This window comes from Amblyomma mixtum, chromosome 4 (genome assembly GCF_055824585.1).
Source record: "Amblyomma mixtum isolate Tamu chromosome 4, ASM5582458v1, whole genome shotgun sequence".
Lineage (NCBI taxonomy): Eukaryota > Metazoa > Arthropoda > Arachnida > Ixodida > Ixodidae > Amblyomma > Amblyomma mixtum.
Window position 1 is genome coordinate 28363385 of NC_143015.1, and position 27096 is coordinate 28390480.

Here is a 27096-nt window from a genome sequence, read left to right on the forward strand (position 1 = left end):
GGAGGCGGCAGCTGTGTAGTTGTTTTCTACTAGTGCATAAATAATATCCGTAATTCCAAGGGGGGGCAACCGCCCCCCCTTGCCCCCCCTTCCGGACGCCCATGCCCAGTACAGTGTGCCTTTGCCTCTTTAGCGACTTCTCACGCCTTGTCGAAATCGGATTTAAAGCTCACGCCACGCCTCGTTGAATGGGTTAACCGAATGCAGCGCCTAGTTTTGTTTTTTTGTGTTCTAACCTGTAAGCAGTGCACCTTTCTTCGCTCCTTACTTTTGTTCTTTTCAGTCGTTTCCTGAATCCGTCGAAAAAGCCGGGCTTGCCGGATGATTGTTCGCCATGAATGGAACCACAAGGCGATCGCATCTGCATACACAGCATGACTTTGTTCTCTCGTGTTTTTTTTTTTAACAAGGATTGCTTCGACAGCTCGGGCAAAACGAGGACTGCGCACGCAGTGTCGTCGCTGCTTAGTGAAGAGGCACAAAACGGATGTCGTCCTTACTAAAGGCCCTTCTCGGGGCCACCTCAGTGTTTCCTGGGAGACCACGCGCTTTCCGCCCTGTGCACATGTTCCCCTCATTTCCAATCATTTGTAAGTTGCATATCAATGAATTAATAAATCAGTCAATGCACTTTATTTACCAGAAAAATTTGGCTGGTCACCCTGGGCTAAAAGCTGTGCACGCAGCTTGACAAGGCCCAGGGGACCATTAGATGACAGTTTTGAACGTAGGAAAAACAAGTTGGTACTTTAAAAGAACATGGAAAGTACACCAAACAATATAAGAGACAAACATTACAATCGCGCATTACAGTAAAGAAAAAGAAAACACTTTGACAGCAGACATACAGTATCAATTTACGCTATATACATACAAAAATTACGACATTCAGCACTATGGCACGAACTATAAAAACAGCACATAAAGCAAAAAAGAGAATGCAAGTTACAATAGTACAGATAGATTAGCTGTTTACATTTACATATGCATAAAATTAGTCCTCGGCTCCTTGGGCCTCCTTCAAATCCTGCAGAAGGCTTGAATTTGGAACTGCTAATATCAAAGAAGATTTAGAAGAACTTCAGTTTGGGGCACATGGTGCATAGTACTTGAGAAAATAAACAATAGCGCCTGCAATGACACACACAGAAGAAGAACGATGCAGCACAAGCGCTATCCTGCGCTCTACAGTATGGAACTGTGACTGTGAAAAATGAATCTTCACGTGAGTGAAATATGAGTCTTTAGGCTGTCTACAAAGCGTTATTACAGAAAGAAAGAAATATTAGTGAATGTTGTGTAAGAGGCTTGCATATTACTCTGTTTGTTTATTTATTTATGTTACCCCTCAAGGCCAGTGGCATTACACAGGGGGAATGGTAAATATACGAAAACTGAGAGAAAAATACAGTTGATTACATGAATATTAAACAGCGCCTGAATATACAATGTTAGCTAGTGCTACGCGGAACTGCTCATAATTTTCAGTGCCGGTAACTTCTGCGGGAAGATGGTTCCGGTCGCATGAGGTTCGCGGCCGGAATGACTGCGAGAAGCATTTCGTGTTGCATGACACACTTCCGACTTTGTGATCATGATCAATGCGGAGGGATAAAGAAACAGTATGGGGGATGAGGTGATCACGAAGAGCGGGATAATGGTACAGCTTGTGGAAGAGGGTGATACGAAACACTTTTCTGCGCGATGTCAGTGATGGGAGGCAGATATTAGACTTCATAGTAGTTATACTCGCTGTGCGGTTGTAGTTAACAAGGATTAAACGCACAGAGTTATTTTGCACCAGCTCAAGATCATTAATGAAGTTGTCATGAGCAGGGTGTCATGCACTTGTTGCATGCTCGAGTTTTTATCGTATTAGTGTTGGATAAAGCAATAGTTTCAAATTGGAAGGAACGTTAAAGAAGTTGCGACGTAAGTAGCAAAGCATGCGATTAGCATTTTCAATTATGCTCTCGGTATGAAGAGACCAGTTAAGATAATAAGTAATGTGGACGCCGATGCACTTATATGATGAGGCTGATTTCAACGAAATGTTATCGAAGTAGTAGTGAGGTGGGACGGAAGTTTTACTGGATACCTGGATACACGCATGACTTTGCATTTGTTCATATATAACTGCATTCACCATTCTTCGCACTGAAGTCAGTGGCGGTCTCGTCAAGTAGTCCCCTGCTTTTCACGTTCACCTTGTTAGCGGCTGTCTTATTTCACACAATTCCACGTTATGCACGTTGATAGTTATACGAGCACAATTCGTTGTGATTGTCGACGAATCGTGTTCCTGCCTTGCCGCCACCGTTGTCTTGCCATGCCGCCGGCGCGGCGGCGACGGCGGTGCCATTCACCTGCGGTTGCGGTGGCCAGCAACCTCGTCGGCGGGGGAGGGGGGGAAGGGAGCCACCCATTCATGTCTTTATCCCACCATGGGACACAGCGACGCCAGCGAGGGGACCATCCCTTTCTGGCTTGACAAGGAGCGCCGACCAGCCGCCTTGAAGGAGGGGACTGAGGGCGGAACAAAGCCACTTCCCAGAACTGAGAAATGAAGGCCGCTAACCCCAGTGGTGAAATGTCCGGGCAGGTGCTTTGACTTTAGTGGACGTCGTGGCGGGATATCTCAGACGTCGACTCGTTTCCCCTGGTATCGAAATGAATATTGCTCGCGTAAACGTTAACATTCAAAGATTGAGTAATGGTATAATGTCTATACCTTTCGCCATTTATTTTTCAATAGCAAAGCGCAAAAAAATTGATGTGCAAATAAAATAAAAAATCGTTGTTTCTATTTTTTCTTTTTTTATATACAGCTGTCTGTCCGCTCCCCCTAAAACCACTCTCTGTGACCGCCACTGACTGAAGTAATGCAAGGTTGTTAGCGTTGGTTATTTCTCTAAAAATGACGCAAACATCAGCGAATAGGTGAATATGAGAATCTATAAGAGAGCGGGGATCATTAATGTTAAATCAGGAACAGTAGCTAGGGTCCAAGAACTGAACCTTGTGGAACTCCGGAAGACACCTCTGTAAAACAGGTGTTATAACCGTTAGCAAAAACTAATTGTGAGCGATTAAGTAGACCTTCAATCCATTTCAATAAGTTAGAAGAAGAAGAAGAAGACTTTATTTCCACCATGTGCAGTACACAGATGGAGGACGACGGAAAAAAAGCCGTCAATAGGCGGCTTGACGAGTCCGTCGCCCCACTTAATGAGCAGCGTTTGGTCAACAGCAATCAATTCACACAGTCAAACAAAAGAAAATGAAAACACTTGATCAGTGCAGAACAGAAGCAAAACAGAGTGGTCCGAAAAATGAAATCCCAGGATAAGTAAAATCAGTTATTCATCCTCAGTAAACATAGAGCGAAGCTTAGCAGTGGAGCAAATAAATAAATCAAAGTTAGTAGACAGATAATGGTTTAACAGTGATGGTAAAGAATAACATAGGCGTTCCATGCCAGAGTTCAAACGGGGTGCAACGATTTTCCAACATTCTCCATGTCTTGTAGCATAATATTGTTCATTCTTTTCTAAATATGCCAGAGTACCAAGGTTATGTATGTTATATCTTACTTCATATTTAAATCTAGTACTCAGACGGTAGAGATATAGTTTATGAGCCTTAATGACATGCGCTCTATGAAAAAAACCTGCAGTTGTTGCATGATAACCAGCGTTGTACACATGACGTAGGTATCGCTTCTGCATGACATAATTTTTTTGTAGATTAGAGAATGTAATTGTACCCCCAAACAAGTTGGCAATAGTTACATGTGAATAAAAGAGTGAATTATAAGCCAATAGTTTAAGTTTTGTAGAAAGAATGTATCTGAGACGACCAATTACTCCAGTTATCCGAGCTAAATTCGTCACTAGTAAGTTCACATGAGTTTCCCAGGACATGTGAGCAGTAAATGTCACACCAAGGCTTTTGAAATGGTCAACAACGTCAACAGGACGAGAGTTAAAAATAATGTCGGCATGAGGAAGGAGTGGCTTATTCTTTGCCCGAAAGATAACAGCTTTTGTTTTATTTGCGTTAATTGTCATAGAATTATAGGACGACCATTGTTGTAGTTGAACTATTGTGTCATTGCAACTAGATATAAGTTGATCGATATTATTACCAGAGAAAAATATGCTGGTATCGTCTGCGTATATGATAAATTTGGCATCCTGGTTAATATTAACAATGTCATTTATATAAAGGTTAAAGAGCAAAGGCCCCAATATGCTGCCTTGTGGGACACCACAAGCCAGTGGTAGGACTTGTGATCGAGTTATTAATTTGGACTACTTGTTGCCGGTGGGACAAATATGACCGTAGTAAATGTAACGCACATCCACGTACACCATAAATATCCAGCTTATTCAATAAAACTTCATGATTGACCAAGTCAAAAGCCTTGGAGAAGTCAACAAATAAGCCAACCACGATTTTCTTGTTCTCAAATTGTGTTAAGATATATTCTTTTTGGTGAAGCAAGGCTAATTCAGTTGACATATTCTTCCGGAAACCAAATTGGTAAGGTGTTAATACACTGGAGGTTTCGATGAAATTCAAAACCCTGCAATGAATTATTTTCTCGAAAGCCTTTGAAAAAATCGGCAATATAGATACAGGCCGATAATTGCCCAATTCGTTTCGATTCCCCTTTTTAAAGAGCACTACTACTTTGGCAACCTGCAACTTTACTGGGAATATAGACGTAGTTAAACACATATTAAAAATATTCGCTAGAACTGGTGCAATTACATCTGCAACGTATTTGACGGGTTTTATTTGAATTTCATCGATATCCCTACTGCTGCTGTTGTTTAAACTTCTAATAGTTGAAATCACTTCCTGCACTGTGACTGGCTGTAAAAATAAAGTTCTATCATTCCTCCTGTTCATATACTGACATGCGTTGTGGGATCTACCTGGTGTACTCATATTTGTAAAAAAAGTGTTGAAAGCATCAGCCAGTTCCTCCCCTTGCAAGTCCTTGCCCTTAATAGTAAGTTTGGATATGCAGCTCCTGCTATTACCACGGCGTAGTAACATATTTAGTTTGTCCCAAAGCAGTGCGCTCGGTGAATTTTTGACATCCACAAAAGATGCGAAGTAATCTTTGCGCGCAATGCACAATTTCTTGGTTAGTTTGTTTCGATATTGTTTGAAAATCGTCAAGTCATCAAGATTACGCGTGCGAAGAAATTTTCTGAACAGCCTGTCTTTTGTTCTCATTTGTTGGTAGAGTTCGTATGTTACCCATGGTTTCCGAATTTTCCTATTTCTTTGGCGCTTTTTTACAGGAAAGTGAACTTGGTAAAAACCTTTAAAGATATCTAAAAATGCATCATAAGCATTGTCAGCATCGACCAAAGTCAGGACCTTTCGCCAGTCTACTTGAATCAATTCTTTTCTGAATGCATCGAGAGCCGCGTCAGTTACTGGCTGGTAAAGGTTTTCAGCAGGCGGATGTTTAGGAATGCTGGCAACATCTAGGCAAAAAAACACCGGAAGATGATCACTAATAGAACATGCTAATGCACCAGCTTTTACATCCGATAATACAAAATTTGTTATGAAGACATCCAATACTGACTGGCAATCAGTTGTTATTCTTGTTGGATTATTTATAACATTGTTGAACCCATTTGACAGCAGAACATTGATAAAATTTGTACAAACAGGAGTATCAATATCCATATCAATGTTGTAGTCACCTGCAGCTACCAACATGCACCTGCTTTCCACAACAAACGAAAGAAAGCTTTCATAAAATTAAGAAATGTTGGAATATGCCCACTTGGCGGCCGATAACAAACCGAATACAGCACTTTATCCGCAAATAAAGATAGAACTTCGTAATCGGGAGTTACAGTACTGAAAGCGTCTACTAGTTCGCAGTCCATTTGTTCTAAAGTTAGAACTGCAACACCACCACCGCTACCACAAGGTCGGTTGAGATAATGTGTATTATAGCCTTCCATTCTAAAAACGTCACTCTCATTTTTGCTCCATGTTTCACTGAACATGATAACTGAAAAATTGAAAGAAAATTGGCTAAAGAATTCATCTAACAGAAGCGCTTTGTTTCGGACAGATCTGGCGTATAAATGCACAGATTTCAACGCATGACGTCCCAAATGAGATACCACATTGTTCAAGTCATCTGGTGAATAGAAATCGTGTTCATCCATCTCTAGCTTCTCTGTTCAGGAATGATACTGGCTGGGCGCATCATTTGGGCAGAAGGCGGTCGAGGTCATCACGGCTTCTAACGTGAATTGCGTTTGCACCATCAGACATTCTCAAAAGAACCTTTCCATGCGTATGCCACACGTATTTAAAACCAGCTTCTTTGGCCCAGTTCTTTGTTGCTTGTAGCAGGTCTCTGTTGTGACGGGTCAAGTTTTCCTGGATGAAGATGCGTGGATGGCTATCATTTAGCTTGCTCTTTTTACTTAACCAAGATTCCCTTGTCGACTGCCTTGTGAAACGGACGATTATTCCGGGAATTTTGTCTTTCTGTGCGGGTAGCCTGTGTACCGAGGCAATGTCATGCTCGACCAAATGTGGCGTTTCCAGCTGGTCTGCAACTCCGTTTAGCACATTATGCAAGTTTTCACCTTGCACGAGAGGCACCCCATGGATTTCTAAATTAAGCTGCCTATTTCGGAATTCAAGTTCGTTCACTTCCCGCCGAAGCTGAGCCTGAGCAAATTGGTTCTCATCCTCCTTCATCTCCAGTTCCTGTACCTGCTTTCTAAGTACCTTAATTTCATTTTCCTGCACGTAAATCGTTTTTTTCAGTTCCTCAAAAATGGCAGACATGTGCGTAACAGACTCCTCCATAGTTTCGACTCGAGCGGCGAGGGAAGGTAGGCATTCTAGCTTTAGATTAATAGATACAAGGATAGCTTTTATATCCATGTCAGTCTTGTTTTCATCAGTGCTGCTACCACCTTGTACCGAGCTCCGGCAGTTTTGGCACCGCCATGTTTTCTTTGCAGCTTCGGATTTTCCTTTGAATGACTTTTCAGCTATTCCCGCGCATTTTCCAAAATGGTATTCGTGCACACACCCAGAACAAGCTACACGCCCCTCATTTTCATGGAATGCTTCATCACAAGTGAAGCAGACATGGGCCATTGTTTCCCCTACAGCAGAAAACCACAATAGGCCCGGCAATACAGCAAAATATACAAGTCTTTGGCAGCGACAGCAGCACAAGCACCACTACGCGTACAGTAAATAGGGGAACAAACTAACCTGCACAGTTGAAATCGCAGATCAAGAGATGTTCGCTGGATGCTGCCGTCGCTGCCAAATGACTGCCTCCCCGTGTGCTCTTGATTTATCCGTCTTGTATTCCTTCGTCAGGCGCGCAAGCGCAGTAGGGGCGTGCGGCGGTGATAGCTCCGGTGATCACGGCGGTGACGGTGTACGTAGCAGGGGCCTGGGCGTCACACAGCTCTCGGGAGCGCTGTGCAGTTCGAGCGGTAGAAAAAGCCAGGCAAATCCGCAATGTCCGATGGATCCTTCACCGGCCAGCGCTTGACAATCCGGGAAAGAATGCCAGTCGTTGTATCTGCACAGTTGAAATAGCAGATCAAGAGATGTTCGCTGGATGCTGCCGTCGCTGCCAGTCAATATTCAGATGTTTTAGTTTGTGAGCCAAAAGGTTGACATACATAGTCGAAAGCCTTCGAAAAATCCAGAAATATACAGTCAGTTAGTGATGGTAGGTCTAGAATACAGTGAAATGCATGTGTGAACTATATTAACTGTGTTTCGCAAGAGTAAGGTTTTCGAAAACCATGTTGCGCTGACATAAAAAAGTTGTTCAATGAAAGGAAGTTAACAAGGTTGGTGAATATTATATTTTTGAACATTTTGGGTCAAGTATTGGTAAGGGATATGGGACGATAATTAATAAGGGATGCTTTGCTGTCGGATTTGTAGACTGTAACCACCTTTCTGATCTTCCACTCAGTAGCAGCGTTGACTGGTCAATGCTGGAAAAGTTTGGTTAGTATAATGGGCGAATAAGCTGCAGTGCTTTTTAAGTAACGGAGTCATAACCCGGAGCGGAATGAACACTGAGTCCATCAATAAGCTTATTCACACCAGTAGGAGCAACAGTTATAGGTGGCATGAAAACATAGTTGAAGTGGTGAGTTGTAGGCATATGTATACATCAGATATGGGTGTAAAGTTGTCAGTGATTGCGCGGTTAAGAATCGTGACGCAAACGTCGGAAGGGATGGGGTCGCCTAACGGGTCAGATAACGCAAAACTATCGTCGGTGGAAGGATTAATGACCCGCCAGAATTTTTGACATTGGTGGTTACATGTGAGTGGAAGTGCTTTTAGCGCTTTTGAGCGCCTGAACATACATGTTGGAAGCCGCTGAATACGAAGTCCGATCACTCACTAGTTGGCGAGAACTTTACGATGCGGTAGAGGCTTTTTTGTTAGATAAACGTTTAATGTGATTATTACACCAGGTAGCTATTGAGTGGGTGATGGCAGTGCGTTCAGGAGTGTATTGTTCTGTAAGTTGGGTGACTATAGCTGTGAACATGCTCCAGTTGGTTTGAATGCTGCGGACACCAAAGCTATGGGAAAGCATCGATAAAAAAAAAGTTCATTATTTATCGCCTGAAAATTTGCTCCGTTGTAGTCTCGTATTATTATTTTTTTTCTTTTTGTTAGTGTTCGGAGTGGTAGATTAATGTCAGAGTGCATTAGCAAGTGGTCGCTGATGCCTGGCAGGTATGTAATAGGTGAGACTATGTCAGATCGATTTGTCAGGATTAAATCTAGCGTATTAGCCGCGTTGGCTGTTATAGTCCCTTGTGAGCACAAATGCACTAACGAGAATACTGAGCGCACATCTAAAAATTCGCGACTTCTAGACGAGAACGGGGACATAAAGGGGAGTTGGTATTCCATGTTATCTTCGAAAAAATTAGATCGGCAAATAAAGCAATACTGAAATAGATCATGGTGCTTTGTTTTTAAGTGTTTCCATAAAAAAGTATGGCAACAGATAAGGAAAGGCTTAGGTGATCGTGATCGAGGAGGTTAGACTAAATTATAGTGCAACAGCTTGAAACAGGTCTTCACATCATTCATATATACTAGAACATTGCAGGAGCCCGGACAAAGCAAAATTACACAAATTACGTTTGAATAGAGATCATGGCAGGAAAGTGGATGAAATATAGCTAAAAGAAGAATTGTGAACCGAAGCAAAGTATGTAATGAGCCAGAAATATGCATATCAAAGAAGACACTGCACTGAGAAAATGGACAGCATGAAATAAATGAGCAGCACAAGTGCAGCGTACAGGCCTTTATTAAAGAATTTATTTTTTGTTTATTTACCACGTCCAGGTAGTGTTAGCTCCATAAAGCATTATCAAAGTTATCACAATTTTCAGTTTTATTTGCTTAGGAGAACGTTAGAGCAATAAGAACTTGGTTCATAAATGCACTTCAAATATTGCCTTAAATCATCGTACTCTTCGTCCTGGGCCACAAGAGCTGGGGCTTCATGAGATAATTATTACGGTACATTAACGAAAATTTCAACATGCCGTCAGCATGCAAAGATTTTATAACTGGCGCTGAAACAACCGCATTTTTTTAATTTTTGCTGGCAGGAGGGAGTAACTTTCTTGACTGCGCTGCTTTCTTCCTAAGCAAATGAAAGACGTGTATGCCGAGCAAAAACAATTCGAAAATATGTAACGTAAGATATAACACTAATGCACTGTGAAGCTTGATGCCTTATTGGTCCAGTAGAGTGGAGAGCTGGGCGAGTTAATTGGTTCACGATTGTAGAAAGAAAACCAGCGCAAAAGACGGGGACACAGAACTGGGAACACAGAATACAGGAACACAGAACACAGCGTCGTCCTGTGTTCCTGTTGTGCGTCTCCGTCCTTTGCCCTTGTTTTTTTTTCCTTAATTGGCCATGCACTTGTGGCAATTTAAGTGCACTTCCTGTGAATTTTGCACAAAAGTAGTGCATTTTTGCATTCACCTTTTTTACACGCTGAGTTGTTTTATCTTTTGGTCACTTCAGAAGGGAGGAGTTAGTATAGAAGTAATTTACTTGGAGAATACAAGGAAATATATCTTGCGATGAATTTTCTCATATTTTAATTCTGCCTGATGGGAATGCATTACGCGCCATACGGTGTTACTCACAACCAAACGCCCAGGGCTCTAAGTTGTTCAAAGCGTGTGTCATATATGTGGAAGTGCGAATATCGCTGTGGTGCGCTGGGCGTCTTGCATGCACAGCAGGAAGTGATTTGTGTCTAGACCATCCAGGAGGGAATGTACAATGACTGGAGGATAGTACAAACGCTAAAAAAAAAAGAAGCTAGCTGGGGCTGGAAACGCATTTTTCGTTCTAGCAAGTACCAACGTTGGGGCAAAGCAACCAGTTTTGGGCGCATTGTCAGAAGAAAGGATGGTTCTGGGAAGCGGAGGCACGGCGCACGCGAGGTCGCGGGGTCACGGAGTCGCGCTGCAGCAGCACATCGGGAAAAGGTTCAATTCTTCCACTCGCAGCGCACCGCAGAGCCGGCAGCCTTCTCTCTTGTCCGCCTACCCGGCAGGAGCTACTCTCTCCAGTTCCGGCCGGGGAGACGGACAATATTCGCGGGCGAGAGCGAAGGGGGGCCCCCACCACATGAATGGCATTAGAAGAATGTCACTGGCGCCTCCACTACGGCTCAGCTCGTACTATTCTGGCGCAGTGCTGCGTTTCACCGTAATCGCTTGTCAGCGAAGTGAACACAGCACCGTGCCTTCCCGTGAATAGTAGAAGCAGGGACGTCGCGGCCACATCGGCATTCGCAGGATAGCGCCGCCCTGTCGCTTATTTGCTCGCTTATCCTCTGACAAGTCAAAAAGTCTTCCTGTCGTGGCACGCCATCCATGGCTTACGACACCACGTCTGTCATTCCCCTTCGTACTTCAAGCGTTTCTCTTCTTGCTATGAAAGTATTAGCCGTTGCGGCCACCAATTCAAGCAGCGAGAAAAATTTCAGCGCCGCAGGATTCGTAATGAAAGAGCGCCGCTCTTGTTTCGATCAAGCCATCTTCAATGAACAACTTGCATATTTAGAGTGATAAATCTATACCTTTATGCGTTGTGTCTTGTGTATAATCCCAAACTGTGATCTGGAATGCGAGGTCAAAATTTGAATGTCATTGAAATAAACTCATTTTCCTGAAATTCTCTTTTTGTGTCGTCGCCGCTTTGCAGGTCGGGCCGAGCACGAGCGTGCTCATGGTCCTTCAGTGGGGGGGGGGGGGGGGGGGGGGGGTAGTGGTTTATTTAAAAAAAATAAAAAGTGAAGCAAAAGAGTGTTGCCGGCCGCGGCAATTGCTATCTAATATCTTAAGCACCCGAGCTGCAGCCGGCGGAAACGAAAGGGAAAGGAAGAGGATAGTGAGGAGAAGTATAGAGGGGAGCGACAGCGAGAAAGGACAGGGTAGAGCTTTGTACACTATTTACAAAATACAAAAGTAATCAAGTTCGCGCCGCTCGCGCGCTAATGTCCAAGCATTTTCCGAAAATAAGTGCGCGCGAGCGGCCACTGCGCACAATCACTCACACAAGAAGTAAACTGTATGTACATAGCCGCGCGCACGTAGCGTCCTGTCTCGGATTAATCGCGCGCGCGGCACACTGCACTAGCGGCCGGGGTAGGGCGCCCGGCCGCGTATACCATCCGAGGTAGCACCCACGGAGCGTTCGTGTCACGCGTGCACTACCTGGCGCAGAGCAAGCGGGGAGTCAAGTCCGCCTGCTCGATGAACGCACAGAGGCTCACCATTGTTCTGTCACGAGTGCGCGCACTGCCGCGCGGCCACAGGAGCGCTTCGAGACTGTCCGGGATGATTCCCAGCGCCCTGTAGGCCGCGAGCATCTCGCGACGCGGCACTGCAGAAGCGGTACAGCGAAGGAGCATGTGCTCCGATGTCTCCACCACGGTGGTCTCCACTGCGCCGCATTCAGCGCACGCGTCGCTCGACGAAAGTCCGTGGCGCACCCGTCTTTCCCCGGGCCACACGCAGCCGACGCGCACTCGGATGATCATCGCCCGCTGGAGGCGCGACAGTGAGCGCGCGCCGACGAGAGAAATGCGCTCTCCTCGCGCGATGCGAGGGTCCGGGTGTTGCTGACGGAGGTGGTCGTAGATCACCGCACGCACGTCTTCCAGGGCGAGCGGCTCGTCGCTGGGAGGAAGCTGATGTGCGGCGGTGGCGAGCTCGTCGGCTTGCTCGTTGCCGCGGATGCCGCAGTAGCCGCGTTTACATGAATGCGACAAGAGCGCATCGTATTAACTTTCTGGCGTATCGCACTCATGTAAACCGGCATAACGCGCCAGGAAAGCGCATCGCATCAATCCGCCAGTCGGGGGTAGATCGAGAGAGACCAGTCGACTTGCGCCGTGCATGTAAACAGAGCGGCGCATCGTATTGTGAATGATGGGAAGGCGCGCCAAATTTCACTTCCGGTGAGATCCGGCCCGCGCGCAGACGGTGTACAGACGGCACGCAGGATGTCGGCGGATGGAAACAACGCGCCGTGCGCTGCACGTGTACTCTTCTCTCGCGAGGAAACATCGTCATTTCTCGCAATCATCAGCGAGATCGACATTGGTCGTCTCCTTGATTCAAGGCGGCAGCGCAATCAAGCACATTTTCAACTCATACAAAAGAAAATGGAAGAGTTGGGCTACCACTGGACCTGGCAGCAGCTTCGCACTCATTGGAAAAATCTTAAAGCGAAGTATACCAAGGTATGTCTCTGGATATTAGTCACGTTCACCCGTTTCATAAGCGATTTGTGCTTGTCTTGTAGTTCTGCTTTAAGAATGGCTCGTTTGTTTACCGCAGGAAAGAGAGCTACAGAAGCTTAGTGGGGCGGCACCGTCCAAGTGGCAATGGTTTGATATGATGAGCGCCATCCTGTCTCACCGCCCGATGGTTGAAGCCCAAACATATGGCATCGATAGCAACGCAACCGGCGATGACGACAGCATTGCAGGTGGAGTCCTGAAATGCCCGCTTTTTGCGTCTGCATGCACCGGTAGTCGCTGTACGTGCACATATGAAATGTCAGAGTTTATGAGTTTATGCAGCGATGCGAGTGTGTTTACGGGCTTCACATATGATTGCCGGGGAAAGTTTAAAATGTGGGACTCGGTGATAGCTTAGGTTCGGTGGCAGTACGAAAAGAACTCTGTTAGAATTGGGTACTTTAAAATGTCACTCCTTTGCAGCGCAAATTTTGCTGAGGCAGTTATGATGGCTATGTACGAGCCTTGCTGTATTTTTAATAAATAGTACTCGCTCAGTTTGAGATATACCGCGCCAGCGCGTATCAAAGCCATCGCGCGGCTAAGGGCGTTGAACTTGTGCTGGGAGTCGCTCCATACACGTTGCATGCCGCGGTAGGCAGAAACCGATCGGCAGCAGCATAACGTGGCCTTGTAGAGTACTCATGTATCCCAGGCGAAGCCAAATATTTCCCACGCTCGCCGAGAGCAGACGTACGGTCTGACCCCTCCGCCGGGCACGGAACGCGCGGTATCGGTTGGCGTAAGAGGGACGACGCCTGAGCGATGCCGCGAATAGGACACAACGTATTTCCTTACATACATTTAGAAATGCCAATGTAATTCCGTTTTATTTACTTACCTGAATAGAATATTGCACCAGGTAGTATTTTACTGCTTTAACTGATTCACACTGCACAGCACACGAACACGCGCCTTTATTTATTGCTGCTCAATTACAGACACAAGCGACGGAGATGATGATACGATGTCACCCGAGGGCAGTTCGCAATTCTCTGCAAGCACTTCACAGTGTAAGTAAAAACTTGACTCTCATTTAACAATTGCACGTTCTTTTTGCGTTTAAGTACTACGTGCTAGGAGCAAATATGTGCGAACAGCTGCAGTACATAGCTTTTATGCGCTATGAATTTACTTTGCCCAAAACCTCTTTTAGGGAAGTCAAGAATAACAAATATTTGCATATAATTGCGGTGGATAACAACTGAGATGCCTATTTCATGCGTCGTCAGGTGAAATAAAAGATAAAAAAAAATGTGATACGCAGGAGGCTCTCAACAGCATCAGACTACATGACATTCTTTGAAACAAATTCGTCTATTCTAGAGTTGAACTAATGGTTGCACTTTTACTCTTTGCCCTTTTTCTCGATTCCTTGCAGCGAATGGTGCCAGCAGCTCTGCACCACCACCAAAGCGGATAAGGCGCAGCAGGAATTCGGAGCTTGCCGACCTCCTAAAGGAGCAACATAAACAAAATGGCGAGCTCATGATAGAACAAACGAGGCTTATTTTTGAGCAACAAAATAAGCTGCTTGAGGAAGAGAACAGAAACTTCAAGGAGGCAATGGCCCAAATTACGGCCTCTTTATTTACAAGCACACAGGCCTTAGTAACGCAAATAATGGCCCAGCCTGTCCATGCTTTAGGCCAGCCAATGTTTCACCAATCACCTGCACAACTGTTTGGCCAGCCAGCACAGGTTTTCCAGCACCCTGTACAAGCATTTGGGCCTATTTCTAATGTTCTGGCATCACCAACCCCCCAGGACGAGCAAAGCCACGGCCCTAGTCAAGGCAGGCAGTGAGAACCCTGTACACCAGAAATGTACTCGTTGACTGCGTGATTTACCTCTACTCACTTTTTGTTCTCGTGTTGTGTGATTTATCTGCACTTGCGTTCAAAGTCTGAAAATCAGTTACAAACACTGTTTAAAGTATTACGTTGCATATAATGTCACTCAAATTTATAGTGAAATTCATATTCCTTGTAAATGTTTCGAATTAAATTCGTGTTACGTCCCACTACTGTAATGGCCCCACAGCCAACCGCATTTGCAAATACTAATTACATCATATGCTCATGCCTAACGGTATAATAAATTGCTTGTGGTGTGTATCAGCTGAGTATTATTTTATCATGTACAGCAAGTCATGCTACCTTCTCTGCGGGCACTCACAATGGCCAAGACGCATAAGTTCAGTTCTGCAGTTAAAGCAGAATTTTGGGTGACACTGTTTCTTTTCTAAGCGTAATATCAGTTAATTGAGGGGAACTTAGAAGGAGACAGCATCAGTGGCTCTCCCGTATGCATCCTCGGAAGTCACACTGCTTTTACATTTTATTGAGACCTGTTTTGTTCACCATGAAGACAAACGTAGGGGGAAGTTCTGTGCCAGTAAATCGCAAAGAAAGTCTCGTACTCCACTAGCAGAATTGCCTTGGCGAGGACGTGTTGGTGGTTGGGGAAATATGTTGCATTCCCAGTCTCTCACATCCGCTAACCAAATGTCTGGAACTGTCTCTGCCCTCTCCTCACAAAAATTGTGTAGGATGCATACTGCTGTGACGACAGTAGGCATGAACTTGTAGTTGATGTCAGCACGCTTAAGCGCCACACGCCATCGTCCCTTCAGTCTCCCAAAAGCATGCTCCACCACGTTGCGACCGGAGCTGTGGTAGACGTTAAAGGACTCCTGCTCTTTTGTGAGTCTTCCTTGTGAAGATGTATAACCTTTCAATATCCACGGAAGCGACGGATATGCGGGATCACCCAACAGCATAAAAGGGATTGCGTGTCCGTGGAAAACCTTCTCCCCTTTCGGCAGCAGCTCATCACTTCTCCTGTACACATTCGATATCCTCAGCACTGTAGCGTCATGGCCACTTCCAGGCACATTGCACGTGACGCTCCTGAATCTGCAAAGCAAACGCACAGCAATTTGGACACTGTGAACATGTTAATGATCGTAAGTCTTTCATTATAAGCTTGCAAACTTCACAAAGATAAAATTAAGACGCTTAACGGAGCCTAATCTCGCAAAAGCAATAATACTGCCAAGCAAAAGGCGCAATAAGAAATAATTGGCAGCGTACATTAAAGGAATGCTTTCAAAAGAACTATAAAAGCATCTTCGAACGAATGACAAAATGAAACTTACCGGCCCTTGTCATCCACTATGCCTTGCACATTATAGGACGTCCACATTTTTCGGTTGACGAAATCCCGATAGCCATGTTTGGGCGCTACGATAGGTATGTGGGTACAGTCAATGGCCCCAAATATCTGTGGCAGGTGACATTTACTTTCAAAATTTTGAGCTATGGATGCTGCTTCTTCTTCAGTGGGCAACACTATAAATTTCTGCATGTAATGTTTCACCAACGTACGACACAAAGCGTACACATAATTTTTTACCGTGCTCTTGTGCACACCAAACTGATTAGCCACTACCCTGTACTCGCAACAACTTGCTAGCTTATAAAGGGCGATGGCCACTCTCTTTTCTAACGGTACAGGCGCCCTGACGCAGTCCGCTTCGGGTGACATATAAGGGGCCACTAGTGCTACAAGCTCGAGGAATGATGCACGTGTCATTCTGAAATTTTCTTTCCAGTCGTCGTCTGTAAACTCTGTTTTCACAATTCTGCTCCACCAGTCGTCAGACCGTGTTTTCATCCAAAGCGCTCGTCTTTTCCGTTCATTGCTGAATACATCTGAAAAAAAAAAAAAAAAGTTCGAACAATATTATTCTATGCCATAATTATGAAACGTCAACAAAACAGTAATGTAGAAGAAGAGGTAACTGTTTTCATTTTTATCGATGTCAGCAGTGCTGTGCGTGCGCTGTATGTGTTCACTATTTTGTTTGGTTTAGGTGCATTCAGTTTTGTCCGTGGGCAGCTGCAAGGCCACTGCCGCCTAAACAACTTCTTTAGATAGCAGGCAGCAAGACCCATGAAACACAAATTCTGAGCATGTGTTAGTTCAGAAGAACGTCAATCTGGGCTAGATGGTGCATTATTTAAGACAGAAATGGTAATATCGCTACAGCAAGACGTAGCGCATGTCCTGTGTCAGTCCTGTGTCGGTCTTTATTGGGTACGTACGCCTTGCTGTAGCGCTATTACCATTTCTGTCTCTAATATGTCAGTTCGATGCTGCGAGCTGCCGGTCTTAGAGAAATCATTTTTTGAACCTAGTACTGAGCTTTCTTCGCACCACCGGGCATTATTCGAGCGCTTTGTACACGCTTGTCCACACCTGCACTATATTCTTACCTTGTTTTAGGATCCATTCGTTGGCGGTCCACCTTGCAACAAGTCCGGTAGCGTGCAAGAGCGCTTCGTTGCAAGCGGCCTGTATCCGACGGCGCCGCTGTAGATGTTGTACGTAGGCCATGGTATACAGCAGGACGTGAGCATTAGTCCACGCTGATAAAATAATAACAACGGCTAAACGAAATGCTGCCGTGGGATGCATGCCGCAAGTATCGCATGAGAGAAAGACGCGTCGTCCTGTTGAGCCGCTGAGCGGGAAGCCGAGAACACAACCGGAAAGCGAGTGCATCCGAATACATCCGCTGGGAGACCTCTTCCGCTCTCACTCTCAAATCTGACACTGAGTGGCGCCACTGACATGACGCGGTACATATAAACGATGGCGCATCGTATTATTGAGATTCGCTAAGAAATGCGATGCGCTACTGTCGCATTCATGTAAACGCGGCTAGTGACCGGGCACCCACTGCACGCGAAAACTGCATCTGCGCTCCGCGAGGCGCTCAATGCGCTCGCGTAACGCGCACAGCAACGGGGTGCCACGGGCGGGAGTCTGCAGGCGGCTGAGGGCGGCACGGGAATCACACAGCAGAGCACACCTGGGTGGCGGCGGAGTAAGGGTGAGCACCAGGTCCAAGCCCAGGCGAAGACCCAGTAGCTCCGCCGTGGTCGAAGAGCCCAGGTAAGCCACTCTTTGCTGGCGGTGCAGCTGCAGGGCGGGGATGTTGGCCGCTGCGGCGAGCGAGCAGTTTTCGCTCACCACGGAGCCGTCAGTGAACACAAGCAGATGGTCGCGCAGTTACTCGTAGATGACGGCTCCGGCTAGCTGCTGCACTGCACATAGTGGTGTGCTGCGTTTTCCCGCGATGCCGACGATCTCTCGCTGTACCTCCGTCGTGAGGGGCCAGGGGGGAGCAGAGGCCGTAGGGGGGCGTGGCGCGCGTCAGCTGGTCATATTCCTGCAGTGCCGCGCCCATTCTTGAGCGCGGGTAGTGACGAAGGCGCTGCAGGAGTTCCGCGCCGTCTGGTGCGCGGTGAAGGCGGTCAATGTGGTGCAGCGAGCGCTGCGTAGCCTGTAGCTGCAGCGGCCACGCGCCCGCCTCGGCCAGTGTCGCCTCGCATTGCGAGTTTCCGGGTAGACCGAGGCAGGTCCGCAGCGCTTTGCGATGCTGCACCTCCAGTGCCTTCCATGATGGTTTGCGCACCGTGACGAGGGGCAGCGCGTAGAGTATCGCCCCTAAGGCTGCGGCGTTGTAGAGGCGCAGCGCAGCCTGCTGAGAAATCCCCTGGCCCCGGGCGGTGAGCTTGTGCACAGCGGCTGTAGTCCTCTTCAACTGCTGGCAGGCCCTGGTCGCCGCGGGGCGGAAGGAGAGGCGCTGGTCGATTTCCAGGCCGAGGTACCGCACGGAGCTCTTCCACGGCAGCGGCGTCCCAGCCAACGTCAGCGGCGCCAGGCGGGCGCATCTGCGAGCTGCGCAGGCCATGGCTGCAGTCTTCTCCGCGCAAAGCGCCAGGCCGAGGCCCCGCAACCGGTCGCCGATAGCGTCAAGGGACCCCCGGAGGCAGTCTCTCACGCGGGAAGCCCCGCCCGGAGGTCCCAAGCACCACAGAGCGATGTCGTCCGCGTATATGGAGATGTACACGCGGTGCCGGTTGCCTGTGGGCAGACAGCCCGGCACCGCCGACATCGCCACATTGAAGAGGAACGGGGACAACACCGACCCCTGCGGCACGCCTAGATCCACCGGGCGGGGCTGAGAGAGAGCCGCTCCCACGCGCACGCGAATAGTGCGCGCGTTGAGGAACCCCTGCACATAACGCAACAGACGACCGGCCACGCCCGCCTCTTCCAGCCTCGCGAGAATTACCGCACGGTGGACGTTGTCAAACGCACTCGACACGTCGAGCAGCAAGAGCAGTGCTACCTGCCGCGCCGCCACGGCGTGCTCGAGTGCGGAGACAACGTCCGCGATTGAATCTGCCGCGCAGCGCATCCCGCGAAACCCTGTCTGACGCTCGTCGAACAAGTCTGCCTCCGCGGCCCGTGCATGCAGGCGTTGGAGCGCCATATGCTCCATCAGCTTGCATGCCGCCGACGTTAGCGCCACTGGCCGGTATCCTATGAGCTCCGTGGGTGGGCGGCCTGGCTTCGGTATCGGGCAGACGACCGCTGTGCGCCACTCCTCAGGTAGCACCCCGCGTTCCCACACCAGGTTGAGCTGCCGCAGGAGGACTTGACGTTGTTCCACGTCCAGGTTGCGCAGCATCTGGTACGTAACCCCGTCTGGCCCGGGCGATGAGCGGCGGGTGCAGTGGTGCAGCGCGTCGTTCAGTTCCGCCGCTGTGAAGAGCGCGTTGCACGGGCCGTCATCCGGGGCGGGGGAAGAGTACCTGGCGTCAAAACTGGGGCCCGATGTCGTCACTGCACTGCTCGCGGGACGCTGTGGCGCAAATCGGTCAGCGAACTGCTCAGCCAGCTGTTGGTTTGTTTGGCCGCTCGAGATGGCGAGAGCGGCCAGGGGCTGAGGGTTCGCCTGAGGTGTAGTGATGCGCCGCAGGGTGGTGAAGAGCCGCCGCGAGCTGCGATCCTTCTCCATCGTGTTGCAGAGAGAAGCCCACTGCCGTCGATAAAGCTTGTTGGAGTGACGCCTTGCCGCTGCGTCCAGCCGATTGTAGACCGTCCAGTCTTCTGGCTTGTCCGTCCGTCGCGCCCTGCGCTCCGCCTTGTCCCTTTTGTCGCGCAGATCGAGCAGCTTATTGTCGGGTGTTGGCTGACCTGCCCGCACCTCTGCGCGACGCGTGGCTGCCAGGGCGCTCCGGACAAGACTGGTGAAGTAATCGGCGCCGGACGCAGCGGCGGCGTCCACCTCTTGGCGGAAGCGGCCCCAATTCACGATTGCGTACGTACGCATGGGGCGCGCCTCTTTAGCAGTGGGCTCTATGGTGATGGAGAAGTGATCCGAGCCCCAGAGTGATGGTGCACGACGCCAGGTCGCCTCGATGCCGCTGGACGCGAACGCAACGTCGATGCAGGAGCCTGACGATCCACGCCGTCGGAAGGTGGGCTGGCCAGTGTTGAGAGGAGTGAGTCCCAGCTGCGTTGCTGTATCATGCAGGTCGTCGCCGCGCCGGTCGTTGCGCGCACTGCCCCACGCACAATGATGGGCGTTGAAGTCTCCAACTATGAGCTGGCGCGGGGCACAACACGACGACACTGCACGAAAACACAGCGCGTTCCACGCCACAGCTGGGCGCACATAAACACTGGCCACTGATGTGTCAACACCCCCGACGCGCACTGTCACTGCCACGCACTCCTGAACGTCACTCGTCGCCGCCGCCGTGCCGACGAGCGCGTGCTGGACGTCGCGTCGCACATGAATGGAGGCCCGCGATTTCCCGGGTCGATTGGCTGGGTCGCCGCAGGGGATCGATACACATGACTCCTCCTCACACTTCGTTGGTGAATGGTAACCGATTTAGCCGGGCAGCCGCCTTTGGGGCTCCCCATCCCGCAGCCGGACGTAAGTTTCCTGCAGCGCGATCACCTCTGGTTTTTAGGATGTTATGCGTGAGCGGAGCTCAGCGTATCGCGCTGCAAGGGAGCGGACGTTCCATTGCAGGACTGTGGGAATGCGGGGTACTGCCCGGCGACTAGCCATGTTGTTGGCTGTTTAGTGCAGGAGGGCCTGTCGCTTCCTCACAGATGCGGCGACCCTCGGAGCCCTCTGGCAGGAGCACGCTTAGTGCTCGCAGCGCGGCCTGCAGGCGCTCGATTAAGGCGTCGCGTGCGTCCAGAGGGGAGCGCCCGGAGGTAGTCGGTGCGGGCCTCACTGGTGCGGTGCGGGAACCGGCCTGCTGCTTGGGATGCTGCCCCCACTGCTTCTGAGGCCGTAACTGCTGAGAAGGCTGCTGCTGCTGCTTGCTGTGGCCCGCAACCTGCGCATAGCTGCGCTTGCTTGGTTGCTGCTGTGCAGCCTGCGGAGCCGTTTCTTCGCGTACAACCGCGCGCACGGCCCGTCGTGAGAGAGGCACCTCTGACGAAGCCAAAATCGTGGCGACATGCCTCTCTCGTTGCCAGTGGGGGCATGAAGGGTCCGTGGCAGGGTGTCGACCGCCGCAATTTGAGCAGCGCGATTTTCCGCTGGTGCACGCTCCAGTGTCGTGTGGCGCACCGCAGCGGGCACAGCGGGCAGCAGCTCTGCAGGCCTCGGTGGCATGGCCCAGGCTGGAACAGCGGGAACACTGCAGTGGGCGCAGGCGGCAGGGCCGGACAGCGAGGCGCCGCCTGTAAATGAACACATGCGGCGGCGGGATCGGCGCCGCAAATCGGAGATGCAGCGTGCTTCCCGACAGCGACGCCGACGTCACTGCCACCGCCGACTCCACTGCGGCAAGCAGCTGGTCCGCTGAGCGGCGCGCGTCCACGCCGAACACGAGCCCACTGGAGTGGTTGCGAGGAGCTGGCTCCCTGGCGCACACAGCCAGGCCACGGATGACAGTCGTGGCCAGAAGCGAGCAGAAGGTAGTTGCGCAGCCGGTGTCCACCGCCACGACGTTCCGCCGCGTGTTAACGCGAACCGCCAGCACGCCAGGGCGCGGGCCCAGCTCCTCAGCAATCTCCCAGCCCTGTTCCCTGCTTATGGCCACGCCGCGTTCCGCTGGCCGGAACAGGACTGTCCAGTGGAGCTCCTCATGGACCGCCACAGCAGCAGCAGCTCTCTGCAGGGCAGCCTTACGCCTTCGCTGTGCTCGGGTTGAAGCCTGGCGCCAGGGGATCAGGCTGGCGGTCTCCAGGGAGCATGAGGATGCCAGGGGGGCGTGGCGTTCGTTGCTGTCAGGCACGCTGGCAGCGTGCGCCGCGCTCCGTCTGAGAGCCGCAGCTGCGGCCTCTGGGTCACGTGCTGGGTTTGCTGGCTTCTGCGCCGCGTCAGCCGATGTCGTCACCGGCAGCTGGTCCCTCAGGGTGGGGGCTTGCGTTCCGGCGAGAGCAGGGGGAAAGCAGCCAGCACTGGCAGACACGCCATTGTCGGCTGTCACCTCCCTGGCTCTTTGTCCTGTGGTCGCTCCCTCAGGACGCGGAGGGGGAGGTGAGACAGGTGCAGTTAGCTGCAGCGCTTCGCGCTTAGCAGCAGATTCCTCGCCCCCGCTGCCTTTGTTCCCCTCCCCCTCTTCAGAGTGGGTGGAACGGCGCCGCTTGCGATGGGTGCTTTGATCCATGGCGTCGGCCCCCTCTGGCTCTTCTACAGCTGCTTCCACCGCTGCTGGAATGTAGCCGCCGCCGAGTGGTGGCTGCAGGACCGGGCTGGCAATGGCGGCTCCCACGTGTTGGTCCGCGCGCGCCGCCATCGCAGCAGCACGTGGCGGAAGGGCCAAGGTGCGTAGCGTTGCCTTCGCCGTCTCCGGAGTCAGGGCAGCGCGCTGTGTTGCGCGTTGCACGCACTCTATCCATCTCTCTAGCAGCGGAGATGAATCGATAGACCGGTCGCGGCGTGCGCTCTGCGAACGAGGTCCGTCCGGCACAGTCCTAGGCTTGCGCATTCCGCGGCCGCGGGCCTCCTGGTGGGGCTCCATGGCCGGGGGGCCACGGGAGGTCGTTATCCTAGGTCCAGGTTCGTTGCCTGCGGGTCGTACGTGCAGGCGATGCGGGCCCAACCCGGTTGCTGCACGGCGTAGCTAGGCCCGGCCGTAGTCGAAGGAGCGTCAAAAAACACGTCCGACTCGGTCAAAGGTCAGAACCGGTCTCGGTCCTTCAGTGTCGGGCCGGGCTTCCTGTCGGTAGGTTAAGTCCCGGGCCGGGCGCGGGTTCGAAATTGCGGCCCGTGCACAGCTCTATTCAGCAACCTAATCACATTTCCTTTTGTGAAAAAAGAGCTATGTGCAGAGTTTAAATGGTGCAAGTATGAAGATACAATGTAGTCAAGTACAGACTTCTGTGCAACAGCTAGAGGAATTTCAAGAGCATGCTATACGTGATGCTAGTTGCCTCAGTCACAATTGATGCAATCAAGTATTATTTCGTATATTTTTTTTTACCCAACAGACATGAAATGTCTGAAGATGAATATGTACCAAACACATCGAAACATCAGTTGTGATGCCTGAAAAAAGTTGTACTGCAACATATAAATGCTCAAGTCTCGATAAGCAGGAATACTGAAGGGGAATAAAAACAGTTTTCTTTGTTCGGGCTCACGCACCTGCTACAAACATATTCTTTATACATAGCAATAAAACTTGAAATAACTGTTTAAGAAGCCTTTTGGTCAATAGTATAGCTAAGTATGACTGAAAGGAGTCCGCAAGAAATGCACGGAAGCAGGCATGCAGTGTGACAGTGCAGCGCGACAGGTGCGCTTTTTAATCTCGCGCGCGCACTCAAGAACATGGATTTATGGTTTATTGGGGTTTTATCGTCGCAAAACGACTCAGGCTATGAGGGACGCCGTAGTGAAAGGGGTTCGGAAATTTCGACCACCTGGGGTTCTTTAACGTGCACTGACATCGCACAGTACACGGGCCTCTAGAATTTAGCCTCCATCGAAATTCGACCACCCCGACCGGGATCGAACCCGCGTCTTTCGGATCAGCGGCCGAGCGCCATCAGCACTTTCTAGAGGGTGTTGGCGCCATAGCCACTGAGCCACCGCGGCGGGTCGAAAGACATGACGGGGACACGCCGAGGAGGCAACGCTGCAGTGCACGCTGCCTCCTCGCGAGCAGCCCCGTCCGCTGACGAGCGGTGGCGGAGAAAAATCTAGGGAAACATGTCTGTCCCTAACCGGACATGACGTCTTTAAATATCACGTGACCTATGACGTCACGCGTATGACGTCATATTTTTTTACCAATCAGCGTTTCCAGCCTACCTACCCGCAAACGCTTGTCAGCCCTGACCCGGCTTAGAGAGACCGCCGAGAAACGGTTGTCAGTGGCGGCGCGATTCCCTCTCTCCCTCGCGGAGCGCGCATTTATCATTCGCGCGTCGGTGTGCGCCCCACTGTACTATGTCGCACGCATCGCCCACCCACCCCGCACCTTCACGCGCCGTTTGGCCACTTTATGTGGCTCGTTCTTTTGGGCAGGCAAGACGGAGTCTGTAGCGCGCGCGCTCCTCCGACTTCCTACTAACATGGGGGGATTTAGCATTCCCCACCTGCCCACATACTGCAACGTGCTCGCGTTGCGGGCGACCAGTGACCTGGCTAACCAGGCCGGCTACCCGGGCAGGGCGCTCCTGTCATACCTACTCGGTACGTCGCGCTCCCTTTTCTTTCCCGAGCAGAGTGTCGGCCCGACAGCCTTCCAGCAGCCTCGGTTTTTCCAGCGAGTCTGCCAGACGCTCAGGTCCCTCACCGCAGCGCTGCCAGAGGTGGAGCTTTTTTCAACTCCCGCCTCTCGGGAATGCGAGCTCCTGGCCGTAAAAGAAGCCCCACAGGAGAAATTGGCGCGAAGCAGAGAGGTGCGATGGCGGGACCTGACGTCGTCATCGCTTCCCGCAGACGTGCGAGACTGGCTGCGGGGCTGGCGGGCCCTGCCTACGGCAGATCGCCTGGCGGCTTGGGGCGTGGCCCCCTCCGAACGATGTCCGCAGTGTGGCCTTGTTGAAACCTTGCCGCACGCACTCTTTGAGTGTTCTGTCGCCAGGACTTTTTGGGTTCTCATGTCTAGAATGTTTGGAGAGACCCTCGGTCCCAACTCCAGGTTTCGCGACCCTTTCGTACGCATGCTTATTTGCGTCGGGGCATTCGTGCTGTGGCGCCAGAGAGGTGTGGCGGCTCTGCAGGGACGACCACGGAGAGCCATGTACCCTATGTTACAGCGGGTACGTGCGCGCATGTTCGCCCAGGCGTGCGTGGACCTCGTGTCGCTGGAGGAGCACCAGTTCCTTCGGCGCTGGTCCACCCGCTTCATCGTCGCGGGCAGGGGCCGTGTGTCGGTGCGGCTCCTGCCATATTAAGTGTGGCGCGCCTGTGTGGTACGCGTGTTTCGTACACGATGTTCGCTTGTTATGTTCGTGCCCGAAGTTTGTGCGGGAGGTTTGTGTGCGTTGTTCGCGCGTTGTGTTTGTGCGCGCTATGTTCGCGCCCGGAGTTTGTGCGCGAGGTGTGTGTGCGTTGTCCGCGCGCGTTATGTTTGTGCGCGCTATGTTCGCGCTCGGAGTTTGTGCGCGAGGTGTGTGTGTGTGTTGTTCGCGCGTTATATTTATGCGCGGGTATTTGTGCGCGGTATTTCCATCCGGCGTGCTTCCCCCGCGCGTATGGACACCTGAACTTTCTTGGACATCTCGTGGTTTTGGACTCTTTAAGTTCCCTGCATGTGTGTGTGTGCACCGGGCGACATCAGTCGCCGCAATGTTTGTTTGTTTTTGTAGAGGGATCGATGTCCCTTTTTGGTCCTGAGTTCAATAAACTTCTCTTAAAGCCCGGATGAGTAGAATTCAGTGCCCGGAAGTTGGCTCTTGATCTCGGCGTGACGTCACCACAACGGGAGCTAAAAGCATTTCATGCCTGTTGAGGATTTAGAGAATCTCAACTCTATCAACAGGCAGACTTTGACTCTTCTTCTTGAACGACTGGTTCCGGGCCAAGTCAAAGAAGTGCGTATTAATGCAAGAAGGAATATCCTCTCTGTTGATGTCTCTAGCCAGACCACCCTAGAGAAGTTGAAGACCGTGTCTGCCCTTGGCAACATACGAGTCCGCTCGTTCTTCGCTCATGGACTTAACACTACTGCTGGTGTGATCTCTGACGTGGACATAGAGATCAAGGATATGGACTTGGTGCAACTGCTATCAAGTTCTGTTCGCATAACTGACATCCACCGTTTCGGCCAATCACGGTGTGTCAAACTAGTGTTTGAGGGTACTACTTTACCATCCCATGTGAAAGTGGGTTTTGTGAGGCACCCAGTGCGTCCTTATGTGCCCCGACCGGTGCAGTGCCGAAAATGCCAGAAGATTGGACATGTAAGTGCTGCGTGTACGAGCACTAAAGCATGTCCGCGTTGTGGTGGCGTGCACGAGGGACCTACATGTGCGATTGAGCCGCCAGTTTGTGCCAACTGCAAAGGTCCTCATGAGGCAACGTCTAGGGAATGTCCGAAGGTGAAAACAGAGATGAAGATCTTGAAGAAAATGGTGAGAGACCATTCTACTCACCGAGAAGCAGCAATCGCGGTACGTCGCTCCAGGAGGAGGACACGAAACCGGCAGAAGAAATTGAGCTCAGTAAATGACGTGTCAATACATCAGGAGGACCGAGACCACTCTGCCGCGCAGAAGCCACCGCCTCCAGCTCCGCAAGAGCCAAGACTGTCAACCACCCAGGAGGACTCCGCAGAGTGGCCACCTCTACCAACGCGTACTGTAAGCTCTGTGACACGTCCGCCTGTGCGTCCGCCGGATGTGTCTACAACAGATGATCAAATCAGGGCGATGCTGAAACAGCTGATAGGCACCTTACGGCTGATAATTGCTGGAGTGGACACGCCAATTGCTAAGGCTGCTATCCAAATTTTAGACGCTATTGAACTGGTGCTTGCCACCCTTTAATAGCAGTCAAAAATTATGGCTTTACCGTCGTCAGCACCCTCACTACAGGAGAGAATCTCTCGATCGGCAGTATTACGATGTAATGCTCGAGGTCTGCGAGGCCGCCTAGCAGATTTCAGGCAGAGGATTTTCAAGTACCGATTTCCAGTGCTTGTAATATGTGAGCATAATATCACATCTCCTTTTCGACTGTCTGGTTATGAAAGTTTCCTCTCTGAAGCGGCTGGGCATTTGAGCAAGGTACTACTATGCGTCCGTCGTGACCTCACTTACATTCGGCATCAAATTCCTGGGGGCAGTAGCAACGAGTATGTTGCAATCACTGTGACTCTGATTGGGGCGCACAATCTCTATTATAGGT

General features: G+C 50.4%; 2 protein-coding genes across 2 annotated transcripts in view; both read left to right on the plus strand.

The window, feature by feature from the left end:
• Positions 1–26844, plus strand: part of LOC149346022 (uncharacterized) — a 43686-nt gene extending 16842 nt beyond the window's left edge. Inside the window, exons 3-4 of the mRNA XM_089541237.1 lie at positions 25708–26549; positions 26770–26844. Coding sequence (XP_089397363.1) covers positions 25708–26549; positions 26770–26844 — 917 coding nt within the window. The remainder of the gene's footprint in view (positions 1–25707; positions 26550–26769) is intronic.
• LOC149346023 (uncharacterized) lies at positions 12603–17285 on the plus strand. Its single transcript, XM_089585999.1, has 4 exons — positions 12603–12842; positions 12940–13132; positions 14284–14483; positions 17193–17285. Exons 1-4 carry the CDS (start codon positions 12603–12605, stop codon positions 17283–17285), a joined length of 726 nt encoding a protein of 241 aa, XP_089442125.1.
• Positions 26845–27096: the final 252 nt, after the last annotated feature.

Coding starts and splice junctions, on each gene's coding strand:
- LOC149346023 (XM_089585999.1), top strand. CDS start 12,603: ATGTCGGCGGATGGAAACAACGCGCCGTGCGCTGCACGTGTACTCTTC. Junction 12,843..12,939: donor TTAAAGCGAAGTATACCAAG/GTATGTCTCTGG, acceptor TGTTTACCGCAG/GAAAGAGAGCTACAGAAGCT. Junction 14,484..17,192: donor AGGCAATGGCCCAAATTACG/GCCTCTTTATTT, acceptor ACCTTGTTTTAG/GATCCATTCGTTGGCGGTCC.